The sequence below is a fragment of the Pseudorca crassidens genome, chromosome 1 (genome assembly GCF_039906515.1).
Source record: "Pseudorca crassidens isolate mPseCra1 chromosome 1, mPseCra1.hap1, whole genome shotgun sequence".
NCBI lineage: Eukaryota > Metazoa > Chordata > Mammalia > Artiodactyla > Delphinidae > Pseudorca > Pseudorca crassidens.
The window spans coordinates 71988637-72007868 of NC_090296.1; the positions used below are offsets into that span (position 1 = coordinate 71988637).

At 31.0% G+C, this 19232-nt stretch overlaps 1 protein-coding gene across 8 annotated transcripts in view; it reads left to right on the top strand.

The window, feature by feature from the left end:
* NOVA1 (NOVA alternative splicing regulator 1) overlaps positions 1–19232 on the top strand; it is a 142098-nt gene that overhangs the window by 107038 nt on the left and 15828 nt on the right. For 5 of the 8 annotated variants that reach the window (XM_067738858.1, XM_067738877.1, XM_067738909.1 and 2 more), the window contains 2 exons: positions 1392–1558; positions 11691–11762. In XM_067738858.1, the coding sequence (XP_067594959.1) occupies positions 1392–1558; positions 11691–11762 (239 nt within the window). Of the gene's footprint in view, positions 1–1391; positions 1559–11690; positions 11763–12197; positions 12567–19232 lie in introns of those variants that run through there. The other 3 variants (XM_067738867.1, XM_067738885.1, XM_067738918.1) reach the window with 2 other exon arrangements.

Genomic DNA, 19232 nt, shown 5'->3' on the forward strand with positions numbered 1-19232 from the left:
TGGACCTGTCATGTGCCAGGGACTGCTCTAGGCTTTGGGGAGACTATAGCACAAAACAAAACAGACTAATTAACTGTCCTCCTAGAGCTTGCATTCTAGTAGAAAAGTAAAAAAATAAACAAATACAAAATGTCAAATAGCATTGTTGCTGTGATTAAAAGAAGAACAGGGTAAGTGAATAAAGGGTGGTAAAAAATTCAGAAATTTACCTACTATGTAAACTTTGCAAGACTCCTTCTCCCCACTGATTTAAATGATGTTTTTATTGTAGACCAACCGTATGTGCTGCCCACGTAGACACCTCCATTATTTTTCATATCATAGTATCTTGTAATTCTCTGGCTTGATGTGTCTGTTTTTTGCCCGTAAGAGTATGTGCTTTGAAAGTTAGGTGCATAGATCTTCACATCTGTGTTACCAGTTTCTAACCCAAAGTTCTTTTATACGTGCTCAGTAAGTATTGGTTATATCAGTGAATGAATAATATACTCAGAACTTCTCAGGATTTCTGGCTCTGCTGATCTTTTGGGGATTTAGAGTTCTACATTTTACATTATTTTATTGGCATTAGTATATCATCCTTTTTTTTTTTAATTAGGTACACATCTTTATTGGAGTATAATTGCTTCACAGTGCTGTGTTAGTTTCTGTTGTACAGAACAGAATCAGCCATTCACAAAGTCAATCAGCCATATATATACATATATCCCCTCCCTCTTAAGCCTCCCTCCCACCCTCCCTATCCCACCCCACTAGGTCTTCGCAAGCACCGAGCTGACCTCTCTATGCTATGCAGCTGCTTCCCACTAGCTATCTGTTTTACATTTGATAGTGTATATATGTCCATGCCACTCTCTCACTTTGTCCCAGCTTCCCCTTCCCCCACCACTCGTGTCCTCAAGTCCATTCTCTATGTCTCCGTCTTTAGTCCTGCCCTGCCATTAGGTTAATCAGTACCATTTTTTTAGATTCCATATATATGCGTTAGCATACGGTATTTGTTTTCCTCTTTCAGACTTACTGCACTCTGTATGACAGACTCTAGGTCCATCCACCTCACTACAAATAATTCAATTTTGTTCCTTTTAATGACTGAGTAATATTCCATTGTGTATATATATGCCACATCTTCTTTATCCATTCATCTGTTGATGGACGTTTAGGTTGTTTCCGTTTCCATGTCCTGGCTATTGTAAATAGTGCCGCACTGAACATTGTGGTACATGACTCTTTTTGAATTATGGTTTTCTCAGGGTATATGCACAGTAGTGGGGTTGCTGGGTCATATGGTAGTTCTACTTTTAGTTTTTTAAGGAACCTCTATACAGCATTTTTGAAGAACATACAAAGTAAGAAGGGAAGTTTTCTGAAAATTAATCTTTTATCCACAGGTACTACTGAACGAGTGTGCTTGATCCAGGGAACAGTTGAAGCACTGAATGCAGTTCATGGATTCATTGCAGAAAAAATTCGAGAAATGCCCCAAAATGTGGCCAAGACAGAACCAGTCAGCATTCTACAACCCCAGACCACCGTTAACCCAGATCGCATCAAACAAGTGAGTGTTTAGTTGGGAAATCAAAGACTAACATCCACAGTGTAGTATGAATTCCTTATAAAAGAAGCCTTAAAGTTTTAGCATATAAAGTTTTTTTCTAAGTAATACTTAAAACATAACACAGTTGTCTTTTATTTATTTAAAGACTGTCAGAGTCTCTTCTTTAGATTGATCAGATAATTGAATTACTCATTTATTAGTGTTACACTGAGGAGCGATTATGTGACTCATTTCTTTTATGGTGCCCTTTAAAAAATTATAGACACAAATTTGATTAATTTATAGAAATTTAATCTATTTAAAATAATAATCACTTTTTAAATAAAGTATAAACATTGAAACTATATTCTCAAAATTCCTAATACCATATTCTTAATAATATTTTTAGCCTTTAGTATAGTTATTATGCATATAAACTCCTGTTTTGTTAATTTGTCATGTTCAACATTTTTTATCAACAAATATGTATAAGTAAACTTTTGTACCTAGCAAACAGTTCTTTGTTACAAATCAGCTATTATGTTCTGTATAACTTGTGTAGTATTTATATATATGTCATAAAGGGCCAATGTTTATTTTTAATGTGTGGGATTTTCTGTAACAAAAATTTTACGTGATAAAAGACAATGTGAGTTCTTAAGATTGAATAATGGCTGACATGATGTAGGAAAAAAATGACATTCTTTAATGTTAAATAAGGTGAATTCTTCCCCTCAACCTCGTTTAAATCCTCAAAATTATTTGACACTTTATGTTTATAATGTTTCTGCATTTGCCCTTTTATAATTAGCTGCTTAATTTGTGATCATATTGATAGACTTCAAAAGAAATGTATTATTCATTAGTTCACAGAATATGTTCATTGTAATAAATTTGAAATGTAGCTCAAAATCTTATTAATTTCATGTTTCTGAATTGAAAAAATATTTTATACTAGGCAGTGTTATGAATCTATTATAATTTTACCAATATATTGATAAATATAAGGCTGTCTAATTAAATACAAACATAGCAATTAATAATTAGGTAATATATTTTCAAATTATGGGCCAAGACTCAATTTTCTTTTAGTTACCATTTTAAAAAGTTCCTCCATGTTTAAATCATGAGTAGGTAGTTGTTATTCCATATAAAATCGTTCATTTTATACTCTTTGTCAGTGTCAAAATAGTTTAATTTGTAACCCTTTATAACTTTTCAAGGAAGTATCTTTTAGTTTATACATGGCAGAATGTAAATATTTTAAAATTCTAAACACAGGTAGATATTTTTATTCTTCACAGCCATTTATAGTTTTGAAATGTTTATTTTATCTGTACTAGGTGAATGCAAAGGATAATTTAAAAACTGATGCCTTGAAAGTGGTGCCATGATTTTATCCAAATTCTAAAAATATGAGTTTAAAGACCTCTAGGTTACAATCACCTGGGTCTAAGAATTTACAGAATTGGCACTGAAGTGCCATTGAAGGTTTATTGATTTTCTGCTTTAATCCAGCCTATTACTTCTCGCCTTTATTTTGTAATTTCTGTAAGTTCAAACATTTAGGGAAGGCAGTGAATATCTTGATTTTTTTTAAAAAAGTAAAACATAAAATATACTTTGAGTACTATATCACTGGCAATATATTCAGGACAATGATATGAATGAATTTTTATTATTTTTGTAATACTAAATATCTAGTACCATCAAATAATAGTCTATGAGTCATTGTTGAAACTTTAATTTTCTCTATGGTGATATGAGATTTATAGGTTGTCGTATATCCAGTCTCAGTAAAGATTTATGAAAGCCAGAATTTTAAAATGTTGGGTTCATTTCTATTTTTATTTGCCTTGTTCAGATAATATTATTTAAATTCAAGATAAGTGGTAAAAAATAATGGTGATTGATTTACTTTTGTGTATTTGCATTCATTTGTAAGCTTTGTAGACATTCATGGCATTGAAATTATTGTTGATTATTTAATACTTTCATGTAATAAATGTGAAATAGAGTATCATTTTAAAAGATTTATTAAGAAGTACACTACATCTAGTAGGGTAATATATTTAATACTTAAACAGTTTCTTATAAATGTAAAATTTGAAAAATTTACTCAAAAAATCTGGAAGAGAGATTTATCATACTGTAGATCAACAGAGTTATTTATACTCTAAATTTCGGATTCTCTAACTTTCTAGGTATCCTGTTTTACAATGTAATACTTTTTGTTGGATCATTGTCTAAATAGTAAGTGAAGTATATAAATTTAAATTACCATGCTTTTATCTCTGAAGAAATTATGCTGGTAATCCAGTATAAAATAATTATTTCTAAAATAAATTATTTTACACTAGAATAGATAAAAATGTATTTCATATAATGTTTATATATTTTTTTATATTTGAGTACATAGAATAATAATAATATTTCTTTTAAAATGGTAGTCTTTCCCTTAACTAATGGCATAACATTTACATTCCCTTTGGACTTCAATTCTGAAGTTAATTTTTAAAATAACTTCTTTAAAATATTTTTAAACATTTTCTTCTAGTTAAGATTGTGCAAAGAATAAAATTTGAGTTTTAAAAATTTCTGGAACTGGAAAATGTAATTTCTGCATAGAAATGAATGTTGGATCTGAAATTATATTTTCTTAATTTTTGTTACTACATATCTATTGTTTTTTATGGTTGATAATTTAAGATTTTGCTTACTACAAAAAGTATAATTAATATGTAACTTGGACTTAAAATAGGAAGTCAGAGTTAGTTCTAAATGAATAAAACTTGCTTTAAAAGTTAGAATTTACACCATATATTATTATGACTTTTATAAAATACTATTTTCTGAATTATGTGATCTAGATACAGTTGGTTTCTGAATAAATTACATGAACCAGAATATTCTCCCCAAATGAAACCTTATTGACTTAATGAAATCTCAACCAAATATAAGTTCTTAGGAAAGCAGTACATACTGGTCTCACAAGTCTTTCATATGGAAGCATGATGATATCTAGCATGACAGCCTTACATCCAATTTAGATATTAGATGTGAACTATTCACTTCTTTATTCTCAAATGTGTTTTTTGGTTTGTTTGTTTTATTTAAATCAAATATATATTTGCTAATAGAGAGGGACTCCAATATTTTATATATTCAAAATGACAATAATAATAATATTTATTGAATAATCAAAGTATGTAGCCTCTGTTCTATAGCCTTAATATCAGAAGATTATGATAAGGTACATAACACCATTGTGCTCATTTCACAAGTCAGTATACTAAGAAACAGATATGCAGCAAGAGCCAGTAAGCCAAAATTAAACATATTAATTGCAACATAGAACATTATATTTCTTATTTTCAGGAAATGAAAATAGCAGAGACCTTCAGTGATCTTCAAATAATTTAGACTTTGTTTACCTAGAAGCTCTGAACTCATTCCTGGGGCACGTCTTAGCCCAGATTTTTTGGTGTACATATTTTCATTTCCACCTTTTATGTTTTGAATTTTGTACTTTTTACTTTTTTTTCCTCACGGGATTATTGAAACATTTCCTGTTGCTGTAAGTCCCTCAAATCCCCCTCTAAGTATGGTTGTTTATACCTAATGAGTCAATAAATGAACCCCAAAACATGGTAGAAACAACAAATCAGTAAGATAGTTGGCATTTGTTAACTTCCTTTGTCTATTACAGTTTTTCAGCATTTTTTTCTCTTTGGCTCAAATGCATTTTTAAGAAAATCTACATTAAAAAGAAGTGGTTATAGGCATTTAAATAATTATTTTGTATGTAAAAATTAAATTAAGATACCAAAAATCTCACTTAGCTCAAAGAATTCTACTTCCATCATGAAAAATTGGCAAAATTAGCACATAATTTGTTCATTATTCATTCAATCATAAATTTATTAAATGCCTTCTTAGTGAATTGTAAAATATATTAGAATGTAGCCCTTGCTCTGTCAAGCTAGTTTATGAGAGATCCTAAATACTTAAAATAACTAATAAAAACATAAAACTGTATTTATATACCAAAACTACAATATAAACAATGTAGTATAAAAGTTTGGAGGAGTGTGAAAGAAATGTAGGCTAGAGTGACATTTGGTCTTGTAAAATAGGTGAAGACTTGAACTGGACCTTGAAGATTGTACAGGAATTGCCTGATTAGAGGAGAAAAAAGAAAAAAGCTTATTTTAGGCAGATGAAGCAATATGGATTTGAGGAGAAAGACATCATAATTGTTAAATAGTAAAGAGATTATCTTGACAGAAGTGGAATATCTGTGTTGTAGTTTAGAGGAAATTAATGTTAGATAAGCCATGTGGGACCAGATAATGGAGAGTTTTGGATGTCTGGCCAAAGAGTATCCTGTAGACTACTGATTCTTCCTAATATTTTCCAAAAGAGCCCTTTTAATTTCTCTGGAAGGTTATGGAAAAAAAAAAAAAGAGGCACCTCTACCCTTTGTTCTCTTCTGTGCTAAAACTCCACACAGATTCTTAGAGTGCTTGTAGGAACACCTATTGTTAGGAGAGGAAGAGAATTATGACACTTACTAAGTAATCTACTATGCAGATCTTTAGATTTGAAGGTTTATAAAATAATATTTTTTAAAACTTCTTTTATGTAATACTCGCAAATCCAGGGGATGTTAATCTTTGCCAGGAAAAACATTTTTATGGTCAAGAATGAAGGATCAGTAATACTGGTAACAGTGATGTATATGGTGCTTATTCTGTTTCTGTGCTAGCCGTTGTACTATGCACTTTACATTTATTATCACCTTTCATTCATCCTTCCGAAATTCTTCTGAGGCAGGTATAGAGTCCATGTTATACAAATAGAAACTGATGCTTAAAGGAATTTGAGTAACTTACCCAAGGAAATGTAACTGGTAATTGATCTTAACACTTCTAAGTTTGAGTAATGCTGATTAAATAAAATCCAATAGATTTCTCTCTTCTGGAATTTCTCAGAGTCTTGAATAAGCATCTCCAAGAAGAGGACCTCACTTGTAATAGAAAGTCTTGTATCAGGGTGAAGTTAGGAGACCAGGGAATATTTTAAGAATAAGATGATGAACACAATCTCCTCTGGTGGTGAAAGTTGAGACAAAGCTTGAAGTTAAAAGATATTTCAAAGTGAAATCTGTGAGGCTTTGAGACAGGTTTGAGTCCAGTTCTAAAATAATGAGGAAAATTTAAAAATGACTATATGTGGTTTTGAGCCTAGCAAAATGTTGAATTCTAGGAAGCAGCTAGTGAATTTTAGTCAGGCATCTATGTGAGATAATATTTTTGTATGTTTGTTTCAGGCAAGTTGAATAAGTTGTATATAGTATGTTTTTTCCTTGAAGTAGTCTTTGATAGAAGCATAGGTGAGAATTTAAAACTGAAAATATAGATCCTTAATTGCAGTATAGGTGATAATTTCACTTACACCTTCATTGTAGGAGAGAAAAAAAGAGATAAAGAAGCAGTTACTTTTTTTTTTTTTAACTAAGTCAGAAGCATTATAGTATAGCGGTTAGGTATAGGATCTGGAATAGGATTGCCAGGTTTCAAATCCTGCCCCTTTAATTTACCAGTTGTGTACATTTGGACAAGCTGTTTTACTTCTGTATACCTCAACTTCTTTACCTATTAACATGGGAAAAGTAATAGTAATCTGTTCTGTAAGGATATTGTGAGTATTAACTGAGTGGATCTATACCTGGTTCGTAGTAAGTGCTCCTTATTAACCATAAAGATAAAAGGGAGAAAATGAGGAAAGTACAATATAAGGAAAGATGCTAAAAAGGATCAAATACCCAAAGAAAAATTAGAGAATAACTATTTTTTTAATAGGAAATCATTGGAGATTCTAAAAGTTAGTTTCAAGTCTATGTTGAGAGAAAAGTTGTTATTTGTTAATAATATTTCCTAAAGGTAAAGAGGCTGGTTAGGTAAAAAAAAAAAAAAAGTGTGAAGTGTGGGAACTGCTGACTTGAAATTGTGGATATAAAAGGAGTAAAATACAAGTTAGATCAGAGAGACTCACATAACCCCTGCTACTAAAGAGCGAATGGCTAATGTTAAAGAATAAAAAGGAGTTTGAAAAGGTAGAGAAATTGGAGATGCCAAATACAGATGAGATCATTAAGGGAACAAAATGACTCAGGAGTGGTGGGAAGATAATAGTTTAGGGTGTTAAGGTCCTAGCCCCTGAAGAGTAGGAAGTTTGAATGGGAGATCACAATTTTGTCTACATTGAAAAGAATGAGAAGATAGGGAAAAAAGTGGTTTGGAAAACTGAACAGGTTGAAATGAGGCCAATTGTAGTAGATAAGGAAGCTCATTCTGGAAAATCATGATTTCTTTCAAGTAATAAAAACTATCAATTGAAAAGAAGATAAAATACATGGGATTGAATGGTTGAAGAGAAGGATAAAGGTGTAGAATAGTAATTAGGAGGAATATAAGCTATGGAATAGGAATCAATTGTAAAAGACCTTTTGAAATTAGACAACATGAGTTTATATTAGGGCTAAGTGGTTCCAGATAGTTCAGACATTGGGAGAATGCTGGATACTTGTCAGGATGAAAAACCACAGATAACAATTACATATTTAAATAGCTGATCTATTATTTTTTATAGAGTAGTATGCAGATTTATTTAACAGAACTGAAAACAAAGGATTGGGAAGGCGATTACTCAAGTAATGTTACTCAGTTAGCTAGTAGTACCTTCCAAATTAAAATTGAAGTTTGCTGTTTGTTGCTGTTTTCACTATACATATAATAGACCTTGACAGTCTATTATTGTAGATTTGCTTGAGGTAAGCTTATTTATTATGGAGTTTATTTATAGTAATATTCTCTGGTCCAGTAAAACTGTCACTTGTTAACAAGAATGCATTTCATAATTTGTAATCACTTTTTAGTTCTTATTCCCAAGAGCCTAGTGAAATCTACATTTAATTAAATGACTATTATTAAATCTTGAATTTTAAAAAACTGTTTTATATTCCAAAGGATCCACTATTTTAAAATTATAAACCACTTCAGATTTTTCTGCAATAAGTAATTCAGCCTTCAACGTTTAAAGCAGAATTCTTAAATAGACATTTGTGTCATATAAATAAAAATATCATACTTTTCCATTTGAAAGATAAAATTGTGCTAAAAAATGCCTGTGCCCTTCATAATCACTAATATATAAATATAAAAAAAGTTTTTAGCAGTATATATCCTTTATAAATGTTATTTATAACATATTTTAATATATTGTTGCTATATGGATATTCAGTTAGTTACATCTTCCAGATATATATCAGAAGTTTTACTAAATGATTTTTTTTAACTTGAAACCAGTTTAACTTTTAGTCTGCATAGTAAATAGGAATAAAAATGTTTATAAAATATTAGGGAAACAAACATATTGTACATTGAAGTATTTCTTACTAATTTTTCTGTTCTATTTGTGTGGTTGAGAACAACTATCAAAGCTGTTTTTTAATCTATTAATAGAACCTTTTAAACTAAAGGCAGTACGTTAATATATTTACACATATCTATTTATGAGAACAATTTTTACCACCAGCATTTAAAAAATCAACTGAAATGCAAACTTGCTGGATTCTCTTTATTGCTATAGGTTAAATTTGTAAAGGAAGGAGACTTTTTCTGTTTAAGGGTATCTATATGACTAATGGATAAATATCAATAGAAAACTCGTCACCTGTTTACTTCATTACATGTTTATTATTTTAGGAATATAAACAAGAAAATATATTTAGTTGCAATTGACTGTGTCAAAAGACTCTGACAATCTTATCCCTTAAAGCCCAAACTTATTTAATTTTCACGTTTTATTTAAAACATTAAACTCTTAACTTATCAGAATATGATATTTAATAACCAAACCCTTAATGATTTTAAACATATTAATATTTTTCCAGAAGTTTAAAATTATTGTTTTTATTTCTGTGAGAAAGAAACAGCATCAGAATTATTAAGGACAATGTTGATGAATATGAATTCTATCAATTATTAATACATGCCCAATACCTCACATATACGCCAAGTAAAAAGAAAAATACTGAATAAATTGACAGAAGATAATATTAATCTTAGTGACCACAAATTCTGAGTCACTTGATATTACTACTTTTTCCACATATTTCTTTGCAATATTTCAAGAGAATTCATATCTAGGGCAAGATGGATGTCATAACACCTGTGATACTTCAAGTTGATTTTATCCTGATGCAAATAGAAGAGCCCAACACACATACCTCATGCTTCTGTAGGTTAATGAAATTGGCTTCTAACCTATATTGGGATAGATGGCCTCTAGGTTTATCTCACATCTATTTAGTCAGCAGTCTCATAATCACTCTGAGATTAGTAAAGAACATATTCTTAAATATATGTTAACTACCCCCAGGAAATCTGTACAGTAACAACTGTAACCAGAGGTGGGAAAATAAAACCTTTACTCTTCAGTTCATAGTACAAGAGTAGCCCAAAGTCAATAGCGTATGTCTCTGCATAGTATTGCATGGAAAATAAAATATTAGGGCAATTATTAATGACTGGAAATGAAAGTCTCTCTGGAGAAATGACTTTGTAAAATGAATTTATTACAAATAGCAAAAACAGAAAACAAAGGATTCGAAGGGTTTTTTTCTTCTTTTGTGAGGTTTTACTTCTGAATGTAGCTCCTCTCCCCTTTTAAAGTATGATTTAACAAAAATCTTGGTATGACTCAACATTAAGTCTAGTTTTCCTCAAAGTATCTTAGGTTTTAACTTAAGAATCAAGAATCCCTAGAGGAGTGGACTGTTTAAAACGTGATCTGATATTAGAATCAGTCTTACTTTGTTACTTGAGAACAGTGAGTTAAGCAGGAGCCTGTGAATTTTTTATCCTTTCTTTTACTCTTAAATGCTTTATTCTATCCTAATTAGGACTTTTGAAATATTAAATGCATAAATATGACTGTATTAAGTAATTTCATCTGCTTTTCCTGACACTGCTGAACCTTTAAAGTTATGCTTTTGCTCATATCTGAGTAATTTTGATGAATATATATTAATATAAAACATAATGTCCGTATAGAATTTTGTCTGTACTATAAAACTACCCCATTTCATGTATTAAGAAATATTATCTATTGAAGGTGCTACTTAAGCCATGCTATTTGCTGAGTGAAAATATAGCTTTTTAAAAAGATAACATCTTAACATGTTACACACACATTAAGGTTACCCTATTAGACATGAGAAGTTTTAAAAATATCTTAAGTATATTATGGTCTCATATGGCATATTTTATATATAGTTTGTGTATGTGTTTAGAAATGAAATGAACAATAATTTGATTCCTAATATTTTTGTACCTATTTTCAACACAGGCTGATGACGCTATAATATATTATACCCCTTATCTATATAAATTTTTAGTGTTTAACACAAATGATAAAAAATATTATGGCAATTTGTTAAAATGCTATTAGTTACTTGTTTATTAATATGAGGTTAATGTTTACATTTTCAGACGGGCTCTAAATTTATTAAAAATTAATGTTTTAGAAGATAATGTGATATTAAGAACTCAGAACAGCAAATTTAATTGCTTTTAAGTATGGAACCCTAAATTCATGTGGAATCAACTTGTTGGTGATGTTCAACATATTAAGTAGGTGGATACTTTTATGCGAAAGTAAACTTCATTTCACCACTTCTTTCAACCCCCGACTGTATTCATTGATAGGAAAATGACTTTCAGTTTTACTCATTAAATTTCTTGAATTTTTGTTTGAGATCTCTTTTCCCCCAAGAAAACAAGAGGGAAAGAAAAGAGACTACTATTCATGAATATGGTCAGGATACCTTTAATACTCATGTGAATTTTTATCAGTCACCATCATGATTTCAAGTCATGAATTTATTTTTACATGCTTATGCATGCATATTTACATGCATTAGTTACTTAATTGATCTTAAATTCCATTAAATTTGAATGAATAGGAGAAAAATTTGTTCATAGGATTTTGTTCTCGTTATATTACATTTTATTTTATTTTGTTTTATTTAAATAATCAGTTTAAGGCTTATAAAGGTTGATTTGCTCCTGAACTGCTTTATTCCCAGACATTGCCATCTTCCCCAACTACCACCAAGTCCTCTCCATCTGATCCCATGACCACCTCCAGAGCTAATCAGGTACAGTATCATCCTGTCATCTACACCATACTTTTCACGGGTGATTGCCTGCACACTGGAGAAAAAGATACTGGTGGGTTAAGGATGTATTCGTTCATTCACATATGTGCACCATGAACAGATTCCAAATAACTTGAGAAAGAAATATCAATTATTCCTGAAAATTTATATGCATTTTTAGCTTTAGATAACAAAAATATATTCAGATGGTAGACTACTAGAATTTTGGATTTTCCCCCTAAAATTATGACTTTATGAGCTTTGAGGGTTATTTATTGAGTTGGTGTTTATAATCTCCCTTATTATTTCTCCCTAGGATTCTTGGTGTATAAGTTAAGAATATCATATATGTAAAAACTAAATGTATAAATATGACTTACTGAGCAAAGGTATATCTTTAAATGTGAATGCATTTTTCTTTGTTTTTTATTTCAGATATGCCTTACTGTGTAACAATTTTAAACTTTTGATGAAAAGCATTCCTAGCAATCTAAAAGTAACTGGAAATTGGTATTTGTGATAATTTTAATGCTGTTTAACAACTCAGGAAATGGTACTTTCTTAGAATTTAATAATAGCATTTTCTTTGCTGGAGTGGCAAACTTTGCAATTAGAAATATATCTTAGTTTGACTTGTTTTGGTACTGAGTATTTGTAGGACATTCTTCAAAAATGTAGTTATTTTTGGCACATTTAAGGAAATCACTAAAATATTCTATGTAATTCAGAGACTTACTGTACTTTAACATGACAAATGTTGAAAAATATATTTATTAAAATGATTAAACACATTTTCATTTTGTCTGAGTTGAGCTTCATTTAGGTGAGAAATGTTATTTTCCTTAATATTTCCACTTTTTTACTAATATAAGGCCTTATGGGATTATTTAAATATTAAACAAGAGCTTATGTTTTTAATATATTTTTCATACAGTTGACTAATAAATTATTAACTTTGAACTATATTTGCTAAATATATTATAAATGTGGCTTTTGAATATGATCTAATATAAGGCTATCAGAATTATTTTGCTCATTTATGGATTCTAATACCTTTGCAACCTCAGGAAAAAATTTTAAATAACTGAAAGCAAAACTAACATTTAGAATGTTATTCTATAGTAGGAGCTTGATTTTTGTTTTATGCAGTAGTATTCCCTTCAAAGAAAAATACTTCATAATGCTCACATTTTAGCCCCAATAAATTGGTTAAAAAAGTACACATCTCTAGTGATGAAACCCAGCACTTCTCTTTGAAGGTAATGGTACTACATAAAGTGAGAACCAAGCTTGTATTATTGATGCATGAAGTTGAAAAGTGTATATACATTTTCACTCATACCTTATCTCCTATATGAGCTTTAATTACATGATATAGAAAACTATTGTGAAAACAACTGACTTTATGTTTTTAATGTTTCTCTTGTACTTCATTCTCTTCCAAATAAAAACAAGACAAATGAGTACAACAGTAATAAAAACAAATGATTTTTCTCAACGTAAAAAGTAAAACATTCTGGATCTAGAGAGAAAAACCATCTCAATAATTTTGTCTTTGAAGTTAGATTTGTATTTTCTTTATTTTATGTAAACATGAATTTTTATAAAATGATTTCTTAAAAAGGTTACTTGTTGAAGTTTACTAACAATATAATACTTTTACCCTCTAGATATGTTACTACATCCACCTTTGGATATTTTTCTAATTATATTTTTCTCATTTGAAATAATAAGTCATTTGTGGTTTTATACTCTGTTCACTGTTCTAGCTATGTTTGTTAAATGTGTTTTATTTATACTTTGATTTCTTCTGTTCTTCTACAAAGAAGTATAATATCTCCTGGATAACATGAGGCAAGGTATAAAAGAACAAAACAAAATCCTTAAATTTATTGAAGGAATTGTAGTTATCTTTCATCTTTATGTTATTAGTAGTGTGTAATTATTTCATTCCCTATGGGTATTTCCCAATAGATTCTATTAATGTTGTAGGACAGAAGATAATTTGGTTTTTGCTGTTTATTCAGTCTTTAGATAGCTCACAGTTGTTTCTTGTGGATAGTCCTAATTAATTCAGCTTCACTAAATTGACTTAGATCTGTAAGAGTAACCAAGATAGAAAAATGGGTTTTAATGTGATCATCTTAAACTCTCCATACTTAAAATAGACTCTTAAACCTATAATAATATAACGTTCATTTCTGGTATAAGTTTACTTTATTCTTACCCAGCAATTTAGCAGATATGTCTCCAGTTTTGTGTTAAAATTATTGTTTATGTGTTATAGCTAATCTGATATCCTCTGCTGTTAAAAGTAACTGCAGACTTTTTCCATGTGAATTTTCACAAACCAATATAAAGCAATCTAGACGACTACTTGTGTTATTTCATCTATAATAGCTAAATGAGTTATGATTGAGTTTTCTTTAGAATAAATAGTTTGTGTTACAAACTAATGTAATAAAAGGAACTAAGGGACTATTAACATTTAGAAAACCCAACAATAAAAAGCACAGAAAATACATTAAAGAGTAAGTTTTATCTGCAGTTTCAACGTTTAAAAATCTTTTCTGTTCTTTTTAAAAATGACTATAATGTTTCAGTACATACTGGATTTTACTTTCCTACCCTCATGTTTCCACAGGTCAGACTGTTTTCACAGATCAGACTGACAGACTGTAACTACAGTGTTATGGGTCTATAATAATTTCCCCTGGAAAACTGAAGGACTGTCGTATGAGAAGCTTTATAGAATGGTGGTTAAAAGTCAAGACTGGAGCCTAATTTCCTATAACCAAATCCTTGTTCTGCCACTTGCTGAGTAAATTGGGCCTCAGTTTCCCCTTCTGTGAAATTCAGATAATAAATTCATTAACTATTCTTAGAACAGTGCTATTCTAGAGTGTACTACTCACCATATAAGTGTTAGGTTATGTTTATTTAATATTTTCTGAAATTTCTTTCAAGTGATAATGAAAAAGAAAGATTATTCTTTAAGATGGTAAATAATATAGCATAAAACAGCTTAAACTGTTTGAGGTTTATTTTTAAAAAAAGATTCTGTGATACTAATATTGCTGCTTTTTCAACTCTAAAATATTTCTATACAAAGTTTCTGTATGCTTTTTAGGATAGCTTAAGATGCTCTATAGTTATTTTCTTCCCTAGTGAGAGTACTGAGTTACTTGTTGTCTAACTTATAAATCAAATTGCTATTATTTTCCTATTAAGAAAGAAAAGTTAGGGCTAATACTTTTACAATTTACACTCTTTTTTTTGCATGCATTGCATATTGCAAAGTGCAGGTTTGACACTTTTTACATGTGGAACTTTAACTAAGAAGCAAATATAAAGATACAAATAGAATTAGAGTCTTAATCAATGTGTTTATAAACTTAAGATAAAAAACAGAATCAGTTGTATTTGATCAGTTCTAAGTTATTGATGCTACATTTTTCAATCACTTCAAGATTCAACAAAATGGTTTTGTTAATCAGTCAATGGTGCCAATAATTAAATTCTTAATTTTAGATTCCTGATTGTTAGCTCTCCTGGGATTCTTCTCAAATTTCAGGAAAAGTAAAAATAATAAAAAGAAGAGTTTCAGAAATATGTGCTTTATAGATATTTATTTATGTACTAATAAATTTGAAATTATATATCAAAATATACAAAACAAATGAAAATAGATAACTCATACTCATATATAGCACTTTTGGTATAGTTACAGAAAAACACAAATAGAACTCACTGGTCCCACTTTGATTTCATGAACACAGATCTCAAATGGACCCTTAATTCTGTCAGGTAATCATAAGCCCAGTGACTTTTTTACTCTTTAGAGGACTGTTTCATAAATTCTTGTCTCCTTTCTCCTTTCCTTTAATTAGTTTTCTGTTGCTGTATAAAAGATTACCACAAACTATGGGCTTAAACAGCACACCTTTATTATCTCATAGTTTCTTTGAGTCAAGAGTCAAAGGCACTGTTAGCTGAGTCCTCGGCTCAGAGTCACAAGTCAGCAATCAAAGTACTGGCTGGGGTGTATTCTCATCTAGAGGCTTCACTGGAGTCTAATCCGATTTTAAGTTCATGTAGGTTGATGGCAGCATCCAGTTTTTTGCAGCTGTATGACTGAGGACCCCAACTTCTCATTGGCTGTTGGCAAGAGGAAGCTCTCAGAATCTAGAGGCTGCCCAAGTTCCCTGCTGTGTGACCCTCTCTACAGGCATTTCACAGTTTGGCTGTTTGCGTCTTGCAAAGCCAACAGGAAAATCTCTCTCTCTCCGTTGTGTGTTAGCAAGATGAAGTCTTATTGAACTTAAACACAGGAGTGACTTCTCACATCCTTTGCCATACAGTGTAACTTAATCAGAGTAGTGACATTCCATCCGTTTGCCATATTCTGTTGATTAGAAATCAGGTTACAATTTCTACTCACACTTAAATGGAGGAAACTATACAAGGCATAACACCAAGGGAGCAGAGATCATGGGGCCATCTAAGGATTGTCCTTGAGCACCCCAATATCTCTTGCTCCATCCTCACTCCCAGCTGATCTTACTTCCTACTTCACTGAGAAAAATGGAAGCAATAAAAAGAAAAATTGTACAAAATCACAACTTCATTTATACCCACATATTCTACCTCTCATCTATTACCATAAACTTTCCCTGCTCCTATCTAAAACCAGTAATTTCAGTTGCACATTAAACCTTATTATTTTTTCTTTACTCAAGGTCATCTCTTCAACAATTCTACCTTCTCTCTCCTTTATCTTTCAAGTTTCTGACCTCTATAGGATCATTCCCATCAGCATACATACATCTGGTTTTTTTCTCCCATCTTAAAAGACAAAACAAAACTTCTTTTAATCTCACTTCCCTCACCAGCTAATGCCCTATTTCTTATACTCCTTTGTAGCAAAACTCACAAAAATTATTTACTCTCTGTTTTCCAGTTTCTGTCTTCCCATCTTTTCTTGAATTCACTCCTATCAGGTTTTTGCCTCCATTCTACCAAAACTGTGTTTGCATAGGACATCAGTGATGATCATATAGCTAATTCCAGTTGTCTGTTCTCAATCTACGTGTTATTTGGCCTATCAGCAGTATTTGTTATAATTTGTCACTTTCACTTTCACAGTATACTTTCATTACTTGGCTTCTAGGATATTATTGCACAACCTTGATTTTCCTCCTGTATCATACCTTGTGCTTCATCTCAAAATCCTTTGCTAGTTCTTCCCATCATCCCTCTTAATGTTGAAGTGATCCGAGTCTTAATACTTGAAACTTTTTCTGGGTATATAGTTTTCTTTCTCCTCATATAATACCTTGGCTTTTATATTCTGACGTATGCAAAATATATGTTTCCAATGAGAGGCAGGTTTACTATGAACTAATGAAGGCTTAAGCCTTAAAATTCCTAACCTGCACAGGCTTATTACAAGGCTCTCTACCTAGTTTTATCTTTATAATTTTGAATGTAGAGGACAAAGATGTCCTCTAAAATTGTGTAAGATCCCACATAACTTGGGTTCACATTTATCTCTCATCTGGATCTCAGAGTGAAACTGCAGACTGTATCGTTTCCCACTCAGCATTGCCACATCCATATCTAATGGACATCTTTAATTTAGGAGTCCTAAAACTACTCCAAACCTGCTCCACCTATGGGCTTTACCGTCTCAGTTGAAGCAATTCCATACATCCACTTTGTCAGATCAGTAATCTTGGATTCATCCTCATCTCTTTTCTTTAATACCCCAAATCCAGTTCCTATAAGAAATAATGTTGACTCTACCATTAAAAAATATATAGAATGTTGACCACTTCTCATTACATCTACTGCTACCCTAGTCCAAGCCTGAATTATTACAAAGGCCTCTGTATAGGTTTCTCTGACTTTCTACCTTTGCTCCCCAAAGTCTGTTCTCCACTGAGTGGACTATGGCTTCTAAAATATGTCAGTTTTTAAAAATTACACCTGTGATAGTTTTCCACTGAACTCAGCAAAAGCCAATATCCCCAAAATGACATCCATTAAGTTACAAGATCTGGACATTGCCACATTACCATTTTCACTTCATTTCCTACCACTTGCCTCCTTCCTCACCCTGCCCCAGGCAAATTCACCTGCTTGCGTTTCCTTGCAGACATTAGGCATGTGCTTGCCTCTCTGTACAGGAAATTCTCTTATCTCAGAGATCTACTTGGCTAACACCTTCATAGTCGTCAAGTCTTTGTTCAAAATTCACCTGTCAATACCCTATTGAGAAGGATATACCTGGCCACCCTATTTGATACTGCAACCTGGCCTCCCCATTTTCCCAAGTACTTCTGATTCCCTTTATCTTGCTGTATTTTTTTCCATTGCCTCATGGAATACTACATACCTTGCTTATTATCATATTTATTGTGTATTGTCAGTCTCACTTTCCTAGAAAATAAGTTACATGAGAACCGTGGTCTTTGTTTTATTCTCATGTATTAAGAAGCACTAACCAGGAGCATTATAGGTTCTCAATATTTGTTGAGTGACTAGTATTAGTTGGAAGAATACGCTTATGGTCTATATGTTATAAAACTCATTTTTTATTTTTGAAAATCTCTTCTTCAAGTGAAATTTTGCAATAATAATAAAAGCCATGTGGTATTAACACAAACAAATATAATTGGTCAATGAAACATAAAAGAGATTTCAGAAATATCAATAGATCCAAGTACATATGGGAACTTAACTGTATTCTATCATTCATTAAGAAAGGTAGTGTAATTTAGGGATTAAGAGAATTGTACTCTTAGGCCATAGTTCCTAGCTTCTTTGCCACTTCCTAATTTTCTGATTTAAGGAAACATCCTTAACTTCACCATGTGTTTTCTGTTTGTAAAATGAATAATAACAGTGCCTCCTCCATAGGGTTGTCATGATTCTTAAATAAATCAGTACATGAGAAGCATTTAGAACACTGCCTGGTCCAGAGTAATAGTTGGGTCATTTTATTTATTTTAGAAAAGGATGTTTTATTTAATAAATGGTACTGGCATACTTGACTGTCCACCTGAAAGAAAATAAATTTGACCTCTACCTTGTACAATATATAAAAATAAATCTCAATGCATATGAGATTGAAACTGTAAGACTATTTGATGAAATTATGGTGTAAAATCAAGTTGAGGATGACTTTCTTAAGCAAGAAGGAAATCTAAAACATAAAGGAATAGGTTAGAACATTCAAATATATAAATATTTTATATTTTGGTATAGTAGAATAATACACCATTAATAAGCAAAAGGTGACAGTACCCTTGGAAAAATATGTTGAACACATACGACAGTGAATTAATTACTATACAGAGAAACCCTAGATAGATATTAAAAAATAAAAACCCAGGAGAAAAAAATAGGTCAAGATTATGAAAAGGCAGTTTACAGAAGAGGAAATGGAAATGCCCAATAAACATGAAA